At 51.1% G+C, this 20,842-nt stretch overlaps 1 protein-coding gene across 1 annotated transcript in view; it reads right to left on the reverse strand.

Moving 5' to 3' along the window:
* The window catches only part of LOC138491138 (receptor-transporting protein 3-like), a 138,874-nt gene that overhangs the window by 66,684 nt on the left and 51,348 nt on the right, over nucleotides 1-20,842 (reverse strand). The window contains exon 2 of the mRNA XM_069617481.1: nucleotides 3,491-3,674. Within this exon, the coding sequence (XP_069473582.1) occupies nucleotides 3,491-3,672 (182 nt within the window). The 5' untranslated portion in view covers nucleotides 3,673-3,674. The remainder of the gene's footprint in view (nucleotides 1-3,490; nucleotides 3,675-20,842) is intronic.

The raw sequence follows: 20,842 nt of genomic DNA on the forward strand, positions 1-20,842 counted from the left end.
CTTGGCTCGACTTGGCTCTGCTTACACGGAAACACACTGTGCACACCACGTGCTGCTCGTAGGTTAGGGCTTTTAAGGACTGCCTCCTGGCAGTAGAAAGTAAGAAAAGACTTCAGCAAACACTCCTCTTGGCTCCACTTGGCTCTGCTTACACAGAAACACACTGCACACACCGTGCACTTCATGTAGCACTTCATGTAGGTTAGGGCTTTTAAGGACAGCCTCCTGGCAGTAGAAAGTAAGAAAAGACTCCAGTAAACGCTCCTCCTGGCTCCAATTGGCTCTGCTTGGCACTGCTTGCATGGAAACACACTGCGCACACTGCGCGCTGCGCGTAGGTTAGGGCTTTTAAGGACTGCCTCCAGGCAGTAGAAAGTGAGGAAAGACTCCAGCAAATGCTCCTCTTGGCTCCACTTGGCTCTGCTTGGCTCTGCTTACATGTAAACACATGTAATTATGGTATATGGTGAACAACCATCCGCCATCAATTTCACTGACCAATTCTCGATGATCACTTCAAACTTAGGGCCCTTCATGTCTTGTTGGTTGTAAATTTGCACACCAATACTACTCTTTCTTCTTCGGAGTCATAATCCTCCTGGACAACCAACACTCTCTTTTTATTTCTGCATACGCAAGCAAAATAGCCTCTACCCTTGTAGGCAGCACAAACTTTGTAAATGGCTGGGCAGTTTCTGGACGAAACATCTATCTCTTTCTTTAGTTTCTCCTGGCCGGTATGTGTTTCCCTTGACAGTTTCTTTTTGTCTCTAAGGATGCTGCCATCCCGATCCTTATTTCTAGACCCAGCCTCGTTGCAGGGCTCTTCTTCTTTCTCATTGCTAGTGCCCTCCTTCCTAACCCCTGCTTCAAATGTTTGCACTCCCATTTCTTCTTCCTTGCAACCTTCAGACTGTTGCACTTCTTTTTTGTTGTTTTTGATTTCTTTTGAGCACCTCTAAGTGTGTTCTGTCCTTTTTGCGATCGCCTATGCTTGCTGTAGGGTGGGTTCTCCGGCCATACATAACCTCTCTTGTATCGCAGAATCCTTAGCGTGCATCATGATCTGATCACGTATTAACTCTTCCGTTGTAATTCCTTCACTGACCTTGCAAGTGGGTGCCAATTTCTTTAGAGAGGATACATACCCCTCCACTGACTCCTCTTCCTTTTGTACCCTTGTATAGAAGTTAAATCTGTTAGTTGCAACATTGGTATCTGGTGCATTATAATTATCTAGTTTTCTGATGGTGCATTCATGTGCATCCATGTTTCCAGCATCCAGTCCTGCCAGTACTGGTAGTTCCCTATATTTGCGCTGCCCTTCCGGGCCAAGTGCATGCAGCAAAAGTAATTTCTTCTTTTCGGCGGTGAGACCCTCTTGATCGTTTGTTTTAATATAATTGCGCCAATATTCTCTCCATGGCCAGGGGACTGCTGGTTGGCCTGCATTAGAGAGAAAACTTTCTGGCTGATGCACTATTGTGCCTTGCATAGCCACGCTTAACTTTGGCTAATGTGTCTTATTTTCACTTTTTGAATGTATAGGGTCCTCTTATTTTGTGTAAATTATTGTTCTCTCTGTGGCAATTGAAACGTTTCCTTTCATTAATCAATTCCATTTAAGAAAGAAAGGAAAAGAAAATGTTCTTTTTTTTTTCTTAGACTGAGACGAGGAAGATTGCTGTTCGTTTCATTGACTACACCAAAATGGCTGCATGTCTTCTGACGTTGATGTGGCCTTTTCTCAAATTCTCTGATTCTCCGAGTTGCCGACGCCGTACAGATGTCGGCTTTGCGTGGGTCTACCCATAGCTCTCAACCATTTGTGTCACAAAGGCGGGTGTAATCACCCGATTTTGTTTTTGGCGGGTGAGACGCCCATTGGAATGAATGGGCTTGCATGAGGCTTGGCGGGTGAGTCAGCCCTTCACAAGGCGGGTGACACCCGCCAAAAGCGTGTGAGTTGAGAGCTATGGTCTACCCCACTGGCACTTGTCGCCAAAATGATGGAACTGACAACAATCAGAGTCCGTAAGTAGCGTCACATGCGTTCCTTTATTTGCCAGCGGGTCGGCACAACTGCCTTCACCTCCATATCCCCCAGCATCTCTCACCCGTCCTCACCAGCAAGGTTCGACATTCTGGTTCCACACTCGTGGACAATGCGAGTAACTAAATGAGCATTACAACAGAAATGTGTTGGCCGATAGAACTACACCAACAAATGGCGCTATAGGGGTCTGATGATGTTTCACCAATCATTATTTTTACCTGCCCCAAAATGTAACTAATGTGTTTTATTGTAATCCTGTGGTTTATTTTTATAAACGTTGCACCCACAGTAGGCAGAGTTGAGAACCTTTCAACCACTTCAGCTTGCAGGGCTGTCCGAATGGATCTCTCCAAACTGTGGGGGAGGGGCGTAATAAAGCTCTGTTTTTCATGCACGGTGTCTACTCTTCTGTGGAGTACTTTTGTACCTTTCTTTAGATTACTTATGTAAAGTAATCCCTCTTTACAAGCCATTGCTATTTAGTACTCAAGTGTATCAAATCATGTAATATTAGAGGTTTGCATTACATAACTCTCTGGCAGTTATGTATCAGCCACTGGATGATAATAGCCTGGCACATGTGTAAAGTGATGCCAACATGTGGCTTTCAGTTTCTACCTCGATCCCCATCCACATCGGGGGTTGAACCCACTGAGCTACCTCGGTGGCTTCATCAGTGCTTGCAGTGGGCTGAGGCTAGAGGGGGCTCCCCCCGACTAGCCCCAGATATGACAACCCCCTCAGGCAGCCTGTTTAGCAAAAGAGCTGTATGGTTAAAGGGCTGCCAGCAGGTGTTGGCGTGTCTGATTAGAACAAAGAAGAAGTATTGGCTGATACAGCTGCTTTCCTTTTTTCTAATAAGAAGTGCTGACACCTGCTGGTTGTATTTTAACCATGCAGCAGCTTGACTTAAAGGCTGCCATCTAGGGGCTGGCTCCTCAGTCTAAGAAACATAAGGAGAGTCTGGGCACCCCAACCACCAGTAGGCAGCCCTTTCATTAAAGGAGCCGCATGGTTAAAGGACTGCCTTTGGAGGTCTGCAACCCCCGGGAGCTCTTTTGCCACGCTGCTCTTTGAATGAAAGGGCTGCCTGCTGGTGGTTGGCTCCTCTCATTAAGAAACAACAAAAAGAGGGCTGTGGCACACTGCTACAATACCTTTTGTGTTCCTGGGCTCTCCTTTTGTTTCATAATCACTGGCTCTGACCCTCCACATGCAGTCGTCAAGGGGGCAGAGCCAATGACTTTGCAACAAAAAAGAAAAGGCTGGGCGTGCCAAAGGTATGATACCAGTGCACCCCAGCTCTCCTGCTTGGCTCCCACTGCCTGGTCCCACCCACACTTACTTAGGCCACGCCTCCTAACTAGAGCCTCCCCCACCCCCTTACATTCTGCCTACCACTTAAATTACTGGGCTTCATATTTTGCCATTCACCTTCCATTGGAGGGTCTCTCGGTAACCTTCCAGCCTTGCTTCCTCTTCTCCTGCGGCAGGTCATTGGTTAGGCTGTAATTGAAGTGTAGCGCCCATGTTTCTCCATAGCCCTCCTCAAGCTCCTCCTCTTGAAGTTCTCGGAAAATGTCGATCCAGGGGTTTCCTGATTCAGCCCTAGACATAACTTTAAAGAAAGGGAACACATGAAAAGATGTGTGAGGCTAGTCTATGTTATCGCCATGCTACATGCAAAACAGTAATCTGGCAATGATGACCCCCCCTTTGACACTGTTAGTCGTCTATGTTTGCATGATGTACAGTTTGGGGTTTCTGGGGCACTCTAGTCTGACACTGCATAACACATTTTATAATACATTACAATGTTTTAATTGACATATGGTGTCTATACGAGTTAGGTGGTAAAAATCGAGAAATACGGCAGAGTAAAAGCGTTACCGCATGGGGTATCCCTTGCACACTGGACTCATTATGAATTTGCTGTAGAAGAGTGGAGGCGACACAAATCAGAAAGACAGCATGTGGTAGAAGGGGGACCCCGGGGGGAACGCGAAGCGTTTCCCCCCGGGGAGGTTTTTGGCGCTGCACACGGCCAGCGAGTGGCCGTGGGGGGCAGAGCGCCTCCCCGGGGTATTTAAGGGGCCAGGGAAGGTTCGGGAGGCAGGTGACGGTTGGACTTGACGATTGTCGATCAGCCCTGTCACCTACTCCCGAGCCTTTCCTGAGTTAGCTGGGCCTTCGTTTTGCAGGATAGCGTTAGGTGAGAGGGAGAGTTAGGTTCTGGGAGAGGCTATTAGTAGTTAGTTAGTACATTTTGAAGTGTGATTTGTTTATTGCATAGCCGGGGGTACCGTAGATAAGGTACCCCCTCTTACTGTTTTCAGGTGTCGCTCCCTGCGTATCCGGGGTCGGGTGAAGAGTTTCTCCGTTGGTCACGGCATTGTGACGAGACATCTGGGAGTGATTTAGGGCGGGGGAGAAGGCGGATTTACGGTTAGCTGGTTTCTTTTCGGCACGTCCGTTAGTTTTGGAGGGTGGGTATTGATACGTGGAGCTACGGGTTCCGTGTGGTGCGCGGCGGGGTGAAGGGTTTTTCTGTACGCGGTAGCCGTCGCATGTCAGAGGGGGCGGTGTGGGTTTCTTAAAGGGGCCGCGAGATAATTTTGCTATTTAGGTGCGGTGGGGCATATACGCCGCCAGGGGGCAGTGTAAACAGTCGCATCTCGGCCCCAGTTTAGCTGGGTTGCTGGTTTTTGGGGCTTTCTTTTTCTCTGGGCACGTTAGTTGCCTGGGCTGGGGGGTTTTAAGGGTTAGGGCATTATTTAGGGGGTAATTTTAGGAATAAAAAAATAATAATAATAATAATAATTTATAGGAATTTTTGAGGAGAGCTGCTGGGTATTTTATTCGTTTGGTGGGGTTTTCAGTGCTTAGTTAACCAGGTTTCAGTTAGTAGTTTTCAATTTGGTACAGGTCCACGGGTAGAATTTGGCTCGGGAGTTAGGATAGCTAGTGAACTTTCAAGAGGTATTATATATATTTTAGTGCACAACCAGATTATTGGTGCACGATGGTGGGCCAGGGAGCCAGCAAGAAGGGTAGGGTTGATGCTAGGGCTCTTAGGGAGGCTTTGGAAATAATTAGTAGGGCATCTAGGGCCCAGTTGGAAGGGGCAGTTGGGGAGGTCACTGGTGGAGAGGTCACGGGGGAGGGGGAGATAAGTGGTGGGAGGCCGCAGCGTAGAGCAGCGGCAGATGGGGCTCTCGCGGCAGTGGTGGCTTGCACCCCCGCGGCAGGGAGAGGGGAGGTTTGGGAATCCAGGGGCAGGAAGTTGAGGAGGGAGATAGACAGGAGGGCGTCCGTGGGAGAAATGATTTCGGGTGGGCAGCCATTGAGGGAGGGAGTGAATGATAGCCCTAGGGAAGCTGGGAGTGCTCAAAAGGAGGTGGCTCAAGGGAACCAGAGTGGGGCCAGTGATGGGGCGCAGAAGGGGGTGGCAGGGCAGAGGGGAAGAGGGGGTAAATACCTGCAGAAGAGTGCAGGTGGGAGAAGGAGGGAGAGGTCCCCATCAATGGAGGAGGTTAGGGTGGGGCGCGGAACGGCCCCCTGGGTAGGAGGAGGGAGGGCGGAGGGCGCTGTGCAGCCCCCGCTGGTCAGGTGGAGGTAGAGGGTTATAGAATGGCCCCTCCTTGGTCAGCACATGGAGAGCCTAGAGGGTGCAGCATGGCCCCTAGCAATGAGGACTCCAGGGTGGAGGTCGGAACGCCTCGCCCGAGAGAAGAGGACCAGGCAGGGGTTTCCGCGGCCCCGCCGAGAAGACATCAAAGGAGTGGCGGGGCGGACGTCCCGGGCTCGCAAGAGGATGATCAACTCGACTGGGGCACGAGCTCGCATCTGCAATGGTATTTGAGGGGTGATGAAGTTGGGTTGGAGAATTAAATGGGGCAATGGGAGGTGGAAGGTTATAGGGCGGTAGGGGAAAGGGGGGAGGAGAGAAGAAGTTGGTGGGGGGATCTGGAAAGGCAGGTGCAGGGTGGTCGAGGGGAAAGAGGGCGGCGGAACTGTTGGCTGGGTGAGTCTGCTGACATGTTTTGTCCCCGCAGTAGGAGCCCTCTAATAAAAGAGATGAGGAGCATTGGTGTGGACGCCAGACCGCAGACGGCAGGCGTGGAAAGAGGTGAGCGGGAAAGGGAATGGTCATCTGCATGGCAGAGAGGGGTCACAAGAGGGGGGACGGGAAATGAAGGGGCTGGATTGCAAGGGATAAGGAAAGACGTTGGGGTACAGGCCATTGGAGCCTTGGGGGTTGAGAAGGGCATTTGCTCAGTGGAGGTCCAAACGGACAAGGTGGTGGAGCCATTGGTGCTCGAGGGGCAAGCTAGGAAAGAAAAGGAGCTGGGAGTGAAAGGAAAAGAGAAAAAACTGCCATACATGGGGATAACAAAACCGTTGGGGGCGCACTTGATGGCAGCAACCAGGGAGAAGATTCAGAAGGGGGAATTTGTAGATGTTTTTAAATTGCTCCATAGGGAAGTGAGAGCTAAGGAGGGGTCTAAAGAAGAAGAGAGGGAACTGGCTTCGCGCCCAACGGTCCCGGTGACTATTGAGAATTGGACGTCGGCATTTATCATTTATGCCAGTGTTTATTGTGAAAAATTCCCGGAGTGTTGTGTGGCCCTGCTTAAATATATGGACGTAATTAGGAAGGCTTTCACGAGTTTTGGGGGCTTTGCCTGGGTAAGGTATGATGAGGAATTCAGAGCGAGAATGGCGGAGGACAGTCAGGCGGTCAGGGGGGAGATAGACATGGATCTTTGGCTGCAATGGATGGCCCCAACGAGGCCTGCCCCGACATTGCACACAGCAAGTGGGCTGCCGGTGCCTTTCCGGCCCTTTCTTGGTCGCCCCGCCCATGAGGGGGTGGGGGGAAGAGGCAGAGGGCAGTCCTCAGCAGCATACTGAGCATTTAATAAGGACGGCTGCACAAGGACCCTGTGTAGGTTCAGGCATGAGTGTAGCAAGTGTGGAGGAAAGCACCCTCTTACTCAGTGTTTCCAACAGGGAGAGAGGGGGAGGGGGAGAGGTTCAGGTAGAGGGGTTGTGGGGAAAAGCTTCTACGCCAATTAAAGTGGGGGTGCTGCAGAAATGGTTGCAATTTTATCCAGACAGGGAAGGGGCGAAGATTTTGAGTGAGGGGTTTAGTCAAGGTTTCAGATTGGGGTACCAGGGCTCAAGGGTGCGCCGGTGGGCTGAAAATCTGATGTCAGCCAAAGAAAATGTGGAAGTGGTAAGGCAAAAATTGAGCAAAGAAATAGCGGCGGGAAGGATTGTAGGGCCATTTGATGACCTGCCGGGTGACTTAGTTATATCCCCACTGGGGGTGGTGCCCAAGAAAGCTCCGGGGGAGTTTAGATTAATACACATTTGTCATGGCCGGAGGGCATGTCAGTCAGTGATTTCATTGCCCCGGAAGAATGTGGGGTTGTATATGCAGGTGTTGACCAGACAGTGGAGATGGTAGGGAAAGAAGGGCGGGGGGCCTTCATGGCCAAGTGTGACATTAAGGCAGCTTTCAGGTTATTGCCGGTGCACCCGGAGGATTTTTGGTTGTTAGGTTTGCAGTTTGAGGAACGCATATACATAGACAAAGCCTTGCCAATGGGGTGCACAATTTCCTGCGCGCTGTTTGAACGATTCACCTCCTTCTTACAGTGGGATTTTTCATTAACTCGGGTTGGGAGAGTGTGCTGCACTATCTGGATGATTTTCTGTTCATTAGCGGGGCAGAAAGAGAGGGGGAGTGCAAGGGAATGCTAAAGTTGTTTCAGGAGCTAATGGAGGAGTTGGGTGTGCCGTTAGCGGAAGACAAAACAGAAGGGCCTGCAGTGGTGTTGACATTTCTGGGAATTGAACTGGATTCAGTGGCCATGACCTCACGCTTGCCGCACGACAAGGTGAGCAAACTGGTGGTGCTGCTGGAGAGAGCGGTAGGGGCCAAGAAAATGACGCTGGTTGACATGCAGAGATTGGTAGAGCATTTGAATTTTGCATGCAAGGTTGTGGCCCCAGGACGGACGTTTTGTAGGAACATGGCGAGGGATATGGCGGAAGCAAAGTGCCCACATCATCGGATAAGAGTATCGGGGGCAGTGGGGGAGGACTGCAGAATTTGGCTGCGTTTTTTGGAGAATTTTAACGGGGTGTCAATGTGGTTGCAGGGCGACCCGGTGACATGGGAAGTACAGATATTTTCTGACGCAGCAGGAGCTGGAGGTTTCGGAGTATTTTGGGGGGAAAATGGTGTGTGGAGAAATGGCCAGATCTGTGGTTGAAGGAGGGAAGGAGTATAGCATTCCTTGAATTTTTCCCATTGCTGGTGGCATTGGAGTTGTGGGGGAAGGATTTGCAGGATAGGATAGTGAATTTCAATGTTGACAATGAATGCGTGGTCCATGTGGTAAACAGGCAGTCAGCAAGGGATCAGAGGGTGGCAAGACTCATGAGAGAGTGTGTGCTGCGCTGCATGGAATGGAATGTGGTGTTTAAGGCAACACATGTGCCAGGGAAGGATAATGGCATCGCTGATGCATTATCTGGTTTTCAATGGCAGAGATTCCGTGGATTGGCTCCAGATGCGGATCAGGAGGGGCAGCAGATTCCGGAGGACCTGTGGAAGATAGGAAGATGAGAGCGCTGGCTTTGGTGGAGGGTTCATTGGCCGGGGCGCCTAAGGAGTCATACAGGAGGGCCTGTGAGGATTTTATTGAAGGGGGAGCGTGTAGTTGGAAGGGTAGATAGGATGCGGAAGAGCAGAGGAGGGATGATGTCATGAACTTCCTCCTGAGGTGCATGGACAGGGGCTGGTCAAGAGCAACTATAGTAGGGAAGTTAGCAGGGATTGCTTTCTACGGGAAGTGGTTCTGGGGTTTTCAGCCGAGCGGGGGGAAATGGCGAGTAGGATGTTGGAAGTATGGGCCAGGGAGAGTAAGAGGGACAAGGACAAGAGGAGGCCGATATCGGCGGAATTGCTGCAGAGGTTGGTTAAGGCAGTGGGGGGAGTTTGCCGGTCGGTATGGGAGGGGGAGTTGTTTGCGACCTGTTTTACTTGGTTATTCTTTGGGGCTTTTCGGGTTTCGGAGTTGGTGGGGGGAAAAAGGGGGGTCTGGGGGATTGCAGTGGGAGGATGTGCAAATTACAGAATTGGGTTTGGACATCAAGATTAATAAGTCTAAAACAGACCAAAAGGGAAAGGGTTCTTGGGTTTTGTTGGGTCAGGGGAGCAAGGATTTATGCCCAGTGCAGACAGGCAGGTTGTGGAAGGAGCGGTGTGGGGGTAAGACAGGCTTGGTGTTTAAGCATGAGGATGGGACGCCGGTTTCAGCGGCACAAGTCTTGGGGGTATTGCGGAAGGCTCTGGTAGTGGTAGGAGAAAAGGCAGGTGATTTTGGTACACATTCATTCAGGATGAGCGCAGCATTGGAGGGGAATAGGTTGGGTTTCTCGGAGGATAAGGTGAAAAGTTTGGGGCATTGGAGGTCTGAGAGATACAAGGGGTATGTCAGGGAGTTTCACAAAGGGGAATTTTGAAGGAAGGTGGCAGAAGTTTTGGTTGACTACAGCGTGTTGGGAGAATGTATTATTGTAGTAATTTTGTAATTTCTTTTTCAGATGCTGTGCGAAAGGAGGGGGAGTTGGCACAAGTGTGGATTGTCGACCATTCAATTGTTAAATGGGCTGGGAAAGAAGCGGAGAAAAGGGTTATGGGCAGGCAACTGGGGTGTAGCTATAAGGATGTGGTGGTAAAATGGCACGGGTTAGGCGGTCTGCGCTGGGACCAGTTGCTTCCTATGTTGGCAGGGTTGCGGGAACGCTACGGGGCTCCAGAGGTGTTGATTATTCATGCTGGAGAGAATGACCTGGTAAGGGATACGGGGGTGGCTCTGCTAAGGAAAATGAAAAGGGATTTAGTCTGGGTGCGGGAGATGTGGCCTCAAGCAGAGGTGTTGTGGACTAAGTTGTTGCCGCGGAGAGTGTGGAGGGGAGCGAGAAGCGAGGGAGCGATAGAGCGGGCTAGAAAAGGGATCAACAGAGAGATGGTTAAGTTTTGTGCCTCTGTGGCGGTGCAGGTGATGGAACATAAGGAAATAGTGTATGAAGGGTTCATGATCTTTAGGGAGGATGGTGTACACTTGTCAATCTATGGGAATAATCATTATCTGGCGGACCTGGGCTCTTGGCTGGGAGATTGGTTAAAGAGTTGGAAGTAAAGTAAAGTGGTGGGGGGGGTGGGGCAGAAAGAACACCTCGGGAGAGGGTTTTTCTGGTGCCGGGGGCATGGTCCCTTTTGATGTGGCGGGAGGGAAGCACAATGGGGGAATGACACGGGAAAGGATGGGGTGGTGCTGTTTGCACAAGCGGGCCACCCCGGGGGAACAGGTATTGAGCCTGGAGGGGCATGGCCCCAGGGAGAAAGCAGGACGCCTGGAAAAGGGGTAAGGAGACGGTAGGGTCCAAGGGACAGTTAGGGAGGAAATGGCTTTATTTAATTATTTAATTGTTGGGGGAAAATGAAAAATGTGTAATTAGTTAATTGGTTGTTTAAATATTTCGTTAGTCTGTAAGGCCATGGAGCCAGGTAAGCGTTTAATTGTAAGCTTTGGCCTGTCACATTAAAGCGACCTTTTCCACTTTTAAATGAGTCTGGGGTTTTGTGCAGTAAGCCAAAAGGGGGCCCGGGGGGAACGCGAAGCGTTTCCCCCCAGGGAGGTTTTTGGCGCTGCACACGGCCAGCGAGTGGCCGTGGGGGGCAGAGCGCCTCCCCGGGTTATTTAAGGGGCCAGGGAAGGTTCGGGAGGCAGGTGACGGTTGGACTTGGCGATTGTCCCGCCCTCCCACCCCTTCATTTTGGTTTAGGTCTGGGGTATGGTTATTAAAAGGGGGGGGACCACTGTATGTTGGTTATGCGGGGGGTTTTCTTTTTTACTTACCATGTCAAGTTTTTAAGGGGTTTTGTGGTGTCTGTTAAGGAGCGATTGGCTGGTAGTTTTGTGTGACAGGTCAGGGCATTAGTGAAGTTGTGATGTAAACATTTCTGTTGCTGATGTGGCAGGTCAGACTGGCTGCAGGTCATAGGAAGGGGGAGATTGGTGTAGAGGGGAGTCTGAGGGGTATTGAAGTGGGTCTGGGCTCCGGGGGCATGGCCCCTTTTGATGTGGGGGGAGGGAAGCACAATGGAGCCAGGTACGCGTTTAATTGTAAGCTTTGGCCTGTCACATTAAAGCAACCTTTTCCACTTTTAAATGAGTCTGGGTTTTTGTGCAGTAAGCCAAAAAATACTGCTTGGCGTATTCCATTACTGCTTATGCACAAAACAGGGAAGAAGGCGGCGGCCATTTTGAAAGCATACATCTCAAACCTGCTCATAACCCCTCAATCCCAGCAGTCATACTCACACCGGGGACTGTGCGGCTGGGCGTGCAAAGGACAGACTGCAGTGGAAGGTAATAGTGCAGAACCTGGACAAGGCAGCACACACGCAGCCAACTGATCTCCGCGTGTGAGCATTCAATGGTGGCAAAATGGGGACCGTGGACCGTATCACTGCAGCCATCTGCTACACAGACGTGCCTAGTCTCCGGGTTTAGCTTGCAGACTCTGGGTTTCTGCGTTCTTCTCCGGGTCTCTGGGGAAGAGCATAAAGTCTCTGGGTTTCTGGCTGCCCCAGCAACTCCACCCACACCTCCATGTCATTGGCTAGAAACAGACTGCTATATGGTGTGTCACCCCTCCGGGGAGCATGGTATCTTCCAGGGCTCGTGGTCATGTCCCTATGTTACCCCATAGCAGCAGAGCCCAAGCTGGGAAACTCTATGTGTGTGGTCCGGTGCCCCTGCTGGGCAATACCGGATGTGTGAAGCAAGTCCCTGGCATGTCCTGTGGCCTGCGAGCCAGCCTGTACCTTTTCATGTCACAGTGTGTGCTGGGTGCCCCCAGCAATGGTCAGACTGGCCTGCATGACCGTAGGTTCAGTAACCACAATGGCGACAAGGAGGTCTGGGCCCCCATGCCTATTGTGGTGTGGGCTGCTGCAGGGCTGCTCGGTACCCGGGAAGAGAGGCAACGTCGGCCGCAAATGGAGAGTGGGCGTGGCCTGGCAGACTACCGGGCCCACCGGTGAAATCAGAGGAGCCACGTGTGCTCGTGCTGCCCATTCCAGGCCTGCGAACAAAGAAGAGAAAGAAGGAGTGGCCCTGCGCTCCGAACAGGAGTGAGGAGAAGATGGGTGTGCGGCCCGATCCGGACGCTGCATGGAGAGCGGTGTGTTTGGCTGTGCTCCCGCCTGGGGGGAGAGGAAAAGAAGTGAGCCAATGGTGAAGGAGGCCCCACCCGGCTTGAGGCGGTGCAAGCCTGCATGTTGCTGCTGTGCCAAAGCCCCTGTATGTTCCCGGGCCAGGCGGGCAGTAAAATAGATATTGCTCTGGTTCGGAAGGATGAAAGAAAGGTCCCGGGCCGCCTGGTGGTGAAATGCGCCCCCTCCATGTTGGCTCAATTAAAGCAAAGACAGGTGGTCCTCTTGCATTTCCCGGGCCACCTGGGGGTGGAGTTATTTAATGCTATCTTTGTCAGAGGTAGGGGCATAAAACAGAAATGGCCCAGGGAGATCGGGGGCCCACCAGCGGTGAAAATTGAAGTTCTCTGAGTGTCACAGCGTCAGAGTTACAAAGGGGGATATGAAGTAACGATGTCTCATGCCCCCCTGAATATCTCAGCCCTAACCCTAGAGCACACCCGGGCCGCATCGGCAGTGAAACAAGCGAGGGCAAGGTAAATAAGATGGTAATAGCCCTTCGCAGATCCCGGAGCCATCGGTGGTGACTTTTTCATACTCTGGTCATAGTTGCCTGGAATACATAAATCTCCCGCCAGTGGGGAAATGGGGCGGAGCACGTGGGCATTGATTTGTGAGCTGGGCAAAGGAAAGGAGACCCAGCGCACGCCCATCACATGAACGGCAAAGGAGGGTTGCAGCTCTGACAAGTGCTTGTGCGCCCTCCTAGGACAACGGTTTCCCGCTAGAAGGGGTGGGAAATTAAGAGGGACCTGTCACCCGGCTACTAGTGTTGCTGCCTGCCCCCACCATCTATGGACTAGACCGATGTGGCCCCTGGCGCCCCACAGGTGTGGCTTTGCTGGCCCCTGAACCGTGAACTGAACTGTCTTGAATAGATGCCAACACAAGTCGGACTTGTCTCCTGCAGACCCGCAATTGCTTAAAATGGATTCAGAGCTATCCCCATGAATTCTGGGAGCCTATAAACCCTGGACCTGCTTACAATGGCCCAATCAATTGGCTGTGTGAAGCCGTGATCCTGCGTATTGTGGACATGCTTTAAACGGTGCCAGGTGCTAACAATGGTGGCATTCAGTAGTTTATTTGCCACTCACCCGGTTAATAAAGGATTTGCTTAAATGTGGAATTTCCAACGTGTCACCAGCAATCCACCAACCCTGACTGTCACCCCACCTGTGCACTAATCATTAGTATGTGATTATTGTTTGCACCCATGAGTCCAAATACTGCGGTTTGTGACTGTTAATTGATTTCATGTACAGTGGTGCTTTCCATGTGTTTGTTCTCTATGGAAAAGGAATAAGCGGCCTTCCGCTCGTTAGTCTTGGTCCAACTGACTCCTGCCTGCTGTGTCGTTATTGCTAGCGCCATGCTAGCAGAGGGCATACCCTGTAAGACCCTGCACGAGGACGGTGCCCCTGCTGGGCAACGCTGTCCCCATGTTACCCCCTGGCAGCAGAGCCCCTGCTGGGCGACTCTGTGTGTGTGTGGACTTGATGGCCCGGTTGCCCCCAGGTCACTGCGGCTCACGTGTGACCAGGGGCAGGCAGGGCCCCCTGTCCTTTGATGTCGGCTTGGCGCCCGCAGCAAGTCCCTGGGATGGCCTGTGGCCTGTAAACCAGCCGGTAACTGTGCAGGTCACTGTGTGTGCTCGGTGTCCCCAGCAACGATCAGACTGGCCGAGTTGACCACGGGTCAAGTCACAACATGCGTGTGGGCCAATCACATGGAGGTGTGGGTGAGAGTGACTGCAAGTGATGTCTGTGTGCGTGCCTCGGGAATGGTGGGAAAAGTGGGTGTGGTGATGGGCAGAGTCTCTAGTGGAAGTGGGCGGGGCGTCGTGTGATGCAAATCTCTGGGTTTTCTTTTCCTGCACCAGGACAGTGAAAGACATAGAAACAAGGTGGAGCAACCTCAAGTGCTGACTGCAGAGAACCTGCCAGAATATCGGTGTCGGAGTGTGCCCATCTGGTGTGGTGATGAGGTCCTGGAAGGAGAAGGGGGACCCCGTCCTTCATCTCGGTAGCTTGAGGGTCTTTAGAGCGCGGATGCTGCTGCAGGTCAGAGCACAGCTGGCGTTAAGTAGCGCTTCCGCTCTAGTGTGCACGTGCCCACATGCCAAGTGCAGAGAAACACACCTCTTTTTGGCCAACATTGACTCAACATAGTCCTGTTTCCCCAAAGACTTTTGAGGCCGCCCAAAAGGTAAATACTTGATTATACTGCATTGAAGGCTCCAATTGCAATAACCCCGAGAAATGTCATCATGCAGCACACATGTGCATCACATGTTGTATGACTTCTGAAGTGCTACATCACAGGCTTGTGACTCAGAGTGGGTCTTCCAGACGACAAGTCGTTTTTCCCTAGGTGTTACTGTATAGCTGCAGACACTATGGGAGTAATTTTAGAGGGTGGCGGACAAGGGTGTTTGTCCCCCCCAAGTTTTGTGGCACACCATTTTATCCCACTCATTTGGCAGGGCTACCTTTCCTTTAGATATCATGCGCCCCCCCCCCCCCAGAATGTTCAGCAAAATTACTCCACTGCAAGACACAGATACTCAGTGTTTTCTGTACAACTGCTGGGTCACCGGCCACAGTTGATGTGGAGGAGGAGGCTGACGAGGATTGACAGTGGTAAAGCAAAAACAAAGAGGTGATGGCTGGAAGGTTTAGAATGAATCCTAACCTCTGGCATTGCTCTGGGCAACCCTCCAGATCAGTGTTCTTCTCCTGCCAAGCCGTTACCGATGGGGAAAGACCATATGCAAATCAGGGTTGGTCCCACCCCAAAAGGAGAAGTCCAGCCAAACTGCTTGATCACATCCCTTCTGCACGAGACCACAAACATCCCCAGACATGTTTCAGCCTTGTTGGTCCTCATCAGTGAGGAGTAGCTTGGGTCTCTAAGCCCAGCAGGCACAGGACCCACATCTGGCCATACCCGTCCCACTCGGGGGTGACAAAGCAAAAGCAAAGAGGTGATGACTGGAAGGTTTAGAATGAATCTTAACCTCTGGCATTGCTCTGGGATCGAGAGTGGTGGTAGTGGCATACCGATGGCATGAATAGCCTGCAATGGCACCACAGCCATCATTGCCACAACCAGCTCTACTGCAGAAGCCAGTGCAGCTGCCCATAAAGTCAAGTACATCCACTCACTTATGCGTCCCACATGCACAATGGACCTCATTACGAGCATGGCGGTAGCCGTGCCTGTATGGCAGGCACGGCTACCGCCATGCTCGCTACCGGCCTCGCCACCCGTGATTGGGCAATAACCAGCCCATTACGAGATGAATGGGCCGGTAATTGCCCATTCGCAGGTGGCGGTATTGCTGGGCTCCCGATCCCCATTCTGCCCCACAGGGCATAATGGGGGTGGGGAGAATGGTTGCACCGTCACCGTTGATAATGGTGCCGAAACAATCAGGAGTTCTGCTCGCGGGTGCTGCACAGCCCACCAGGTAAGACCTGGCGGGTTGTCAGGAACCCGCGAGCAGGACTCATAATGCGGCGGTCCGGTATGAACGGTGCCGGTGCCTTACCGGCACCGTTCATACCGTTCCCGCCACATTTATAATGAGGCCCAATGTCTCAAAGTGGTGCGTGGGTGAGGCCCAGCCTCCACACCACCTTGGCAGCTCTGGAGTTTAAGGATGAAGTCATAATTCCTCTCCGGCAGCCTGGGCAAGGGCGATAGGTTAGAGGCAACTATAAAATGCTCCAGACACCCGGGCCAAGGCCATCTGGATGACGATGAGGATGATGTGAACCTTGGCATTGCCGAACTGGATGCCACTGGCATGGCAGAGAACATGACGGGGAATAGTGGTCGGGGTGACAGGGATATAGACCAATCCACCACCTCTGCTGTGGCCCATGGTGGCACCATGCACTCGCTCATGGTTCTCCAGTTGATGTTGCGTGCATTGCTTCACCCCAATTCTTCAACTCTGGGTCCGGCAAGTAGGGATATTGCTCGGTCTGGAAAAGATCCCAGGCTAAGCTAATGTCGGGATATGTGGGATTCGGGGCTAGCTATAGCCTTTTGGTTGTAGTCCCTGAGCTTCTATCTGGGGCTACAACTAAAAGACCCGGGCTTATAGTCTCCTCACCCCCCTAGTAACGCCTCTGCCGTCAAGGCACCCCAGCACACCAGCGACTGCCAGGTCACCGTCCATGGCGTCATCTGTTGGTGGCAGCCGGTGGAGGCCCTTATTCGGCTTAGCCTGACTCCCCACTGCCTTTTACAGCGCATGGAAAACAACACCAGGGCAGTGACTTGGGGTGTATCAGTGATGTGAGGGTGGGGAGGTGGGCAGGTGTGTGTAGGTTGGGTTAGAGGGGTTGGGTAATGGACTGGCGGGGAAAGCAATGTGTTGGCTATTGGATTAGGGGGAGGGTGTGGGGGTGCACCTCAGTGGTGCCAAAAGGCATGGGTGAAAGGGTCCTGTGCCTCATAGTAATATCCCCACATAATAAGGCCCCCCAGTTTATGAACTGATTGTTGACAGCTGACTGACCTCGAGTGGCGTGACACAAAATGTGAGGGCCCCCCTGCAAACCGTGCTGAACCCCGCCCCCCCATGCACGCTTCTCAAAGAAGCAAAGGGCGTGCCACCACCACCACCCCCCGTTATGCTCGGTGGCGCACTCTAGCTGCAGCCTCCAGCATTGCCTCTTAAAGTATGGCATGACCCGCGACCGCTCCTAACAGTGGGAGGGGCCTGTTCGTGTCTTGCTGAATGTGTGTGTGTGTGTGTGTGCGTGTGTATACTTACCACGGAGCACACACGTCTTTTAGGTATCAAGTATGCCTTATACAGCTACTCGTGGTGTTACGACTGCAGTCCACCTCGACACAATAATGGGGCAGAATGATGGCTGCGGGACTATTAAACAAGTGGGGCACAAAGAAGAAGGTTCCCAAAAATCAGAGAGCAGGTGACGCAAGTGAAACCCCTCCCTTGCCCGAGGGTGTCGTAGTGTTACCCCCCAGCCCCACGAATATGCTGACCATACTTGGTTATAATGATGCATTTTTCAAGGGAGTTTTTAGAGGACCTTTGATAAATATCCATAGACATTGCAGGCGTTCTGAGGGGTAACCTGTGAGATATTCCCACACTTACCATGTCAGACCTGCAACCGTACACAGAAGCATTTCTCCAAAGCAGCTTCTGATGTAGTGTGCATGGACTGCACTGGGAAATAGGCAAATATGGCATACTAGTATGAAAGCCCGTGTACACAGACCACATTGCGCAAAGTAAGGCATTTTCAGAGTGTTAATATATTATGCGGTATATTTGATTGTAATTCATTGTAATCCATGTTAATAGGAAACAAATATTGTTGAGGTTTTCATTAACAGTATGACCACTATGTATCCTAAGGCAACAGCTCCCTATAGCGGTGACAACAGGCAAAGCAAGCATTCTCTCTAAGATACAGTAGGTTTTCATTTACACAGTTGGACAACTCAATATCCTAAGGCAACAGCTCCCTCTCGAGGTGAAAACAGGTGAAGCGGGCAGTCTCTACTGCACATGACTGCATCCGCCAAACATACACTTGGCCTTTTATTATATAGGATAGGATATGCCAGTGGAAACTAGACCAGATTTAAAAACAGCGTCCGGAGATATAAAACGCATCTAGGCAATCCAATCTAATAAGAATCACACAGTTACAGGTGTTTCTATATGCCAGGGTGCTTCCAGCCTATGCCGAGTTACTCACAAAGCATATCTGACTAATGCTCAACTGATCCACAGTGCTCAATGAGCCCAGTCATTTGCCAAAATATGGTAGAGTGCTTCTACTAATAACAAGCTCAATGTGACATCCTGCCAAGGTGCTGCTTAAAAACACAATGGTACTTTCAAATATGCCAGTGTTCAACTCAACGAGTCGTCTATTTGTGAAAATATTGCAAGCCAATGACATTGACCAGGCAGTTTAAAACACACATAAACACGCGCATGCGTACACACACACACTCATACCTTAGCACACCCATAGAAAAAATACCAACCCAGCAACCGCCCTGCCCCTGGGTGTGCTTCAGGTTGGTGATAGGATAATTCATCTGACCTCTGCTGAACTCTGCGGCATGCAGTGACCAGATCTGGAAGGAGTACTTTTCCTGGACCTAGCTCCATGAGCTGTGATGCCATTCATCAAGAGAGTGGTGGCATTTCAGTTTACTCCTGGCCTATACACAGCTCAGTGCAGGGTGTCAGGAAGACAGCACTTTTTCGATTTGCAAATAATTGACAGGCAGGTAGATTCTAGAAAAGGCACTGCATTGTATTTGTTTTTATTTATTGAGCATGTTTTGGGCGCTGATACAACAGAATTAAGTTTTTCCAGGCGCCTCAAGGCAGAGTGGGGCGAGAATAAGGGGAATTAATAACATTGGCAAAAGAGTAAATATACAGTTGTGGTGCTGCTAGGCCTTGTGACATTCGGACGTGCAAGTGAAGTAAAGAAAAGTGCAGGAGATAGGGATGTGTGGGGGGAAAGGAATGGACAAGTGTTGGTGGGAGCCCAGGAGGGAAGTGCCAAGGGGATCCAAGGAGGAGGTCGGAGGCTAAGTGCTAGGGCGAGCGAATCCCAAGGGTGGCATGCGCAGCCATCAAGCAGGGACCCGCAGGGGGCAGTGCAGTGGGTGGACGGTGCTCGTGTTGACTGGGTAGGAGGCCTGGTATCCTGTGAGATTCATGAGGACCTGGCCACCGGTCTCAGCGGCAGTGGGGTGATTAGCAGCAAGGGTAAGAGGTAGAGAAAAGCAGAGTTTTGAAAAGCTTCTGGAACTTAAAGAAGTCCGGCACAAGTCTGAGATGGGCAGGGAGGCTGTAAGTGCATCTCAGGTTGCCTTACTAATCCTCTGCAGTGCAGCTTGTTTTGCTGTGTGTTGAGACCCCAGAGGGTACATAGGCATTCTAATTTTGGTGGAGGTATTATCTGCAACCTCAATGTGCACCATTGTTCTGGTGCAATGAGGTAAATACCTTATTTGATAAATTGTGATTTTCCTGCATAAACAAGCCCCATAACACCATCATTCTCAAGGTTACTGACCTTTACAACAGAAGTGGCAGGACACCAGTGTTTCAATGCTGGAAGGAGGCCTTCCCCATAAAACTGAGCCAAATGCATATCATAGAGGAGAATGCACCCCACCGCAATACTGGAATGTGGTCTGCAGTGCAGGGCTGCAACAAATGGACCCCACAAAAAGACAATACACTGCAATACTGAAGGGTGACCCGCACTCAGGGATTTCATTTCACCAAAGTGCCAGGGACAGCGGAAGTGACATCACATGACCCTTGACCCCTGATGACATCACAGGAAGCCATTTCATTTGACCCCGTCCCTAAGTGACACCACAGGAAATGGTTGCACATGACCTTTCACCCCTGGACAAATCAGGAAGCGGCATCACATAGCATTGTTCCTCGGTACACTAAGAAAAATATGGTTACGATATCACTGTAATATGATGTACATTTCATACAAGAATGGATCACCAAATGTAGCATTGATATTAGTGTGTATAGGCCCATATTACCAAATTACTGTGAGTGTAAACAGACGTCCAACACAACAACCTGGTCTATTGTACATCTCTTGGACTAAACGGTTAATAGACATCGCATCTTGAAGAGGCCTAAGCCCCAAAAAGCATAGACATCCAGGGTCTGACAAATGTCTGGCCACAAACTGGAAACAGCAACTGGCCAACACAAGTCCAACCAGAAAAATAATCAGAGGCTGTACCACTTCATGCTTTTACACGCGCAGGGATTTTCTTGTCGCTAGTGCACTTTGACCGTTGCACAGCAACCCACTCCCACCAGTCACCTAGAGCCTGAATATCCCCCAACCCTTTTCACTACGGGCACCCCACCATCCACTGTGAGTCACTAAGGGCCTTCTGTCAACAGCTTTAAATGTCTGGCACCCACTCTCGCCCTCCAATGCCTTACACCTCCAATGCCTTGCTCCAACACCGTGCCACCCTCCAGCAATTTAAGTCTCCAACATTCTACAACACCATCAACCTCAAGCAAACTAGCAACGTATGTCTCCAGTACCCTTCTCCAACACCCCAACAGACCGAGTCTCAATTACCCTCCTCAAACATCTTATATCTGCATTCAGTGCATTTCAAAAAGGGGCAGTGCCAAGAGCAGATATCTGACACCCTGGCCCGCATTGTGAGACTGAAACAAAACTCTGCCACTGCAATACTGAAAGGTTCCACTGACTGCTCCCATGTGGCAAATTCTCCTTGACACTTTCCAGGAAACAACCACTGCGACATTAAAAATTGACCCTTTCTGCAGGACTGCTGACACAAGTGCCCCTCATAAGGAACAAAACACCTTTGCTGCACAGATGTAAGCGCGCTGCTCGACTCCCCATTGAAGCGCGTCCGGGGCCCTTGGCGTCCTGGCACATTGGAAC

The sequence above is a fragment of the Ambystoma mexicanum genome, chromosome 10 (assembly GCF_040938575.1).
Source record: "Ambystoma mexicanum isolate Mex_15411 chromosome 10, UKY_AmexF1_1, whole genome shotgun sequence".
In the NCBI taxonomy this organism is placed as follows: Eukaryota; Metazoa; Chordata; class Amphibia; order Caudata; family Ambystomatidae; genus Ambystoma; species Ambystoma mexicanum.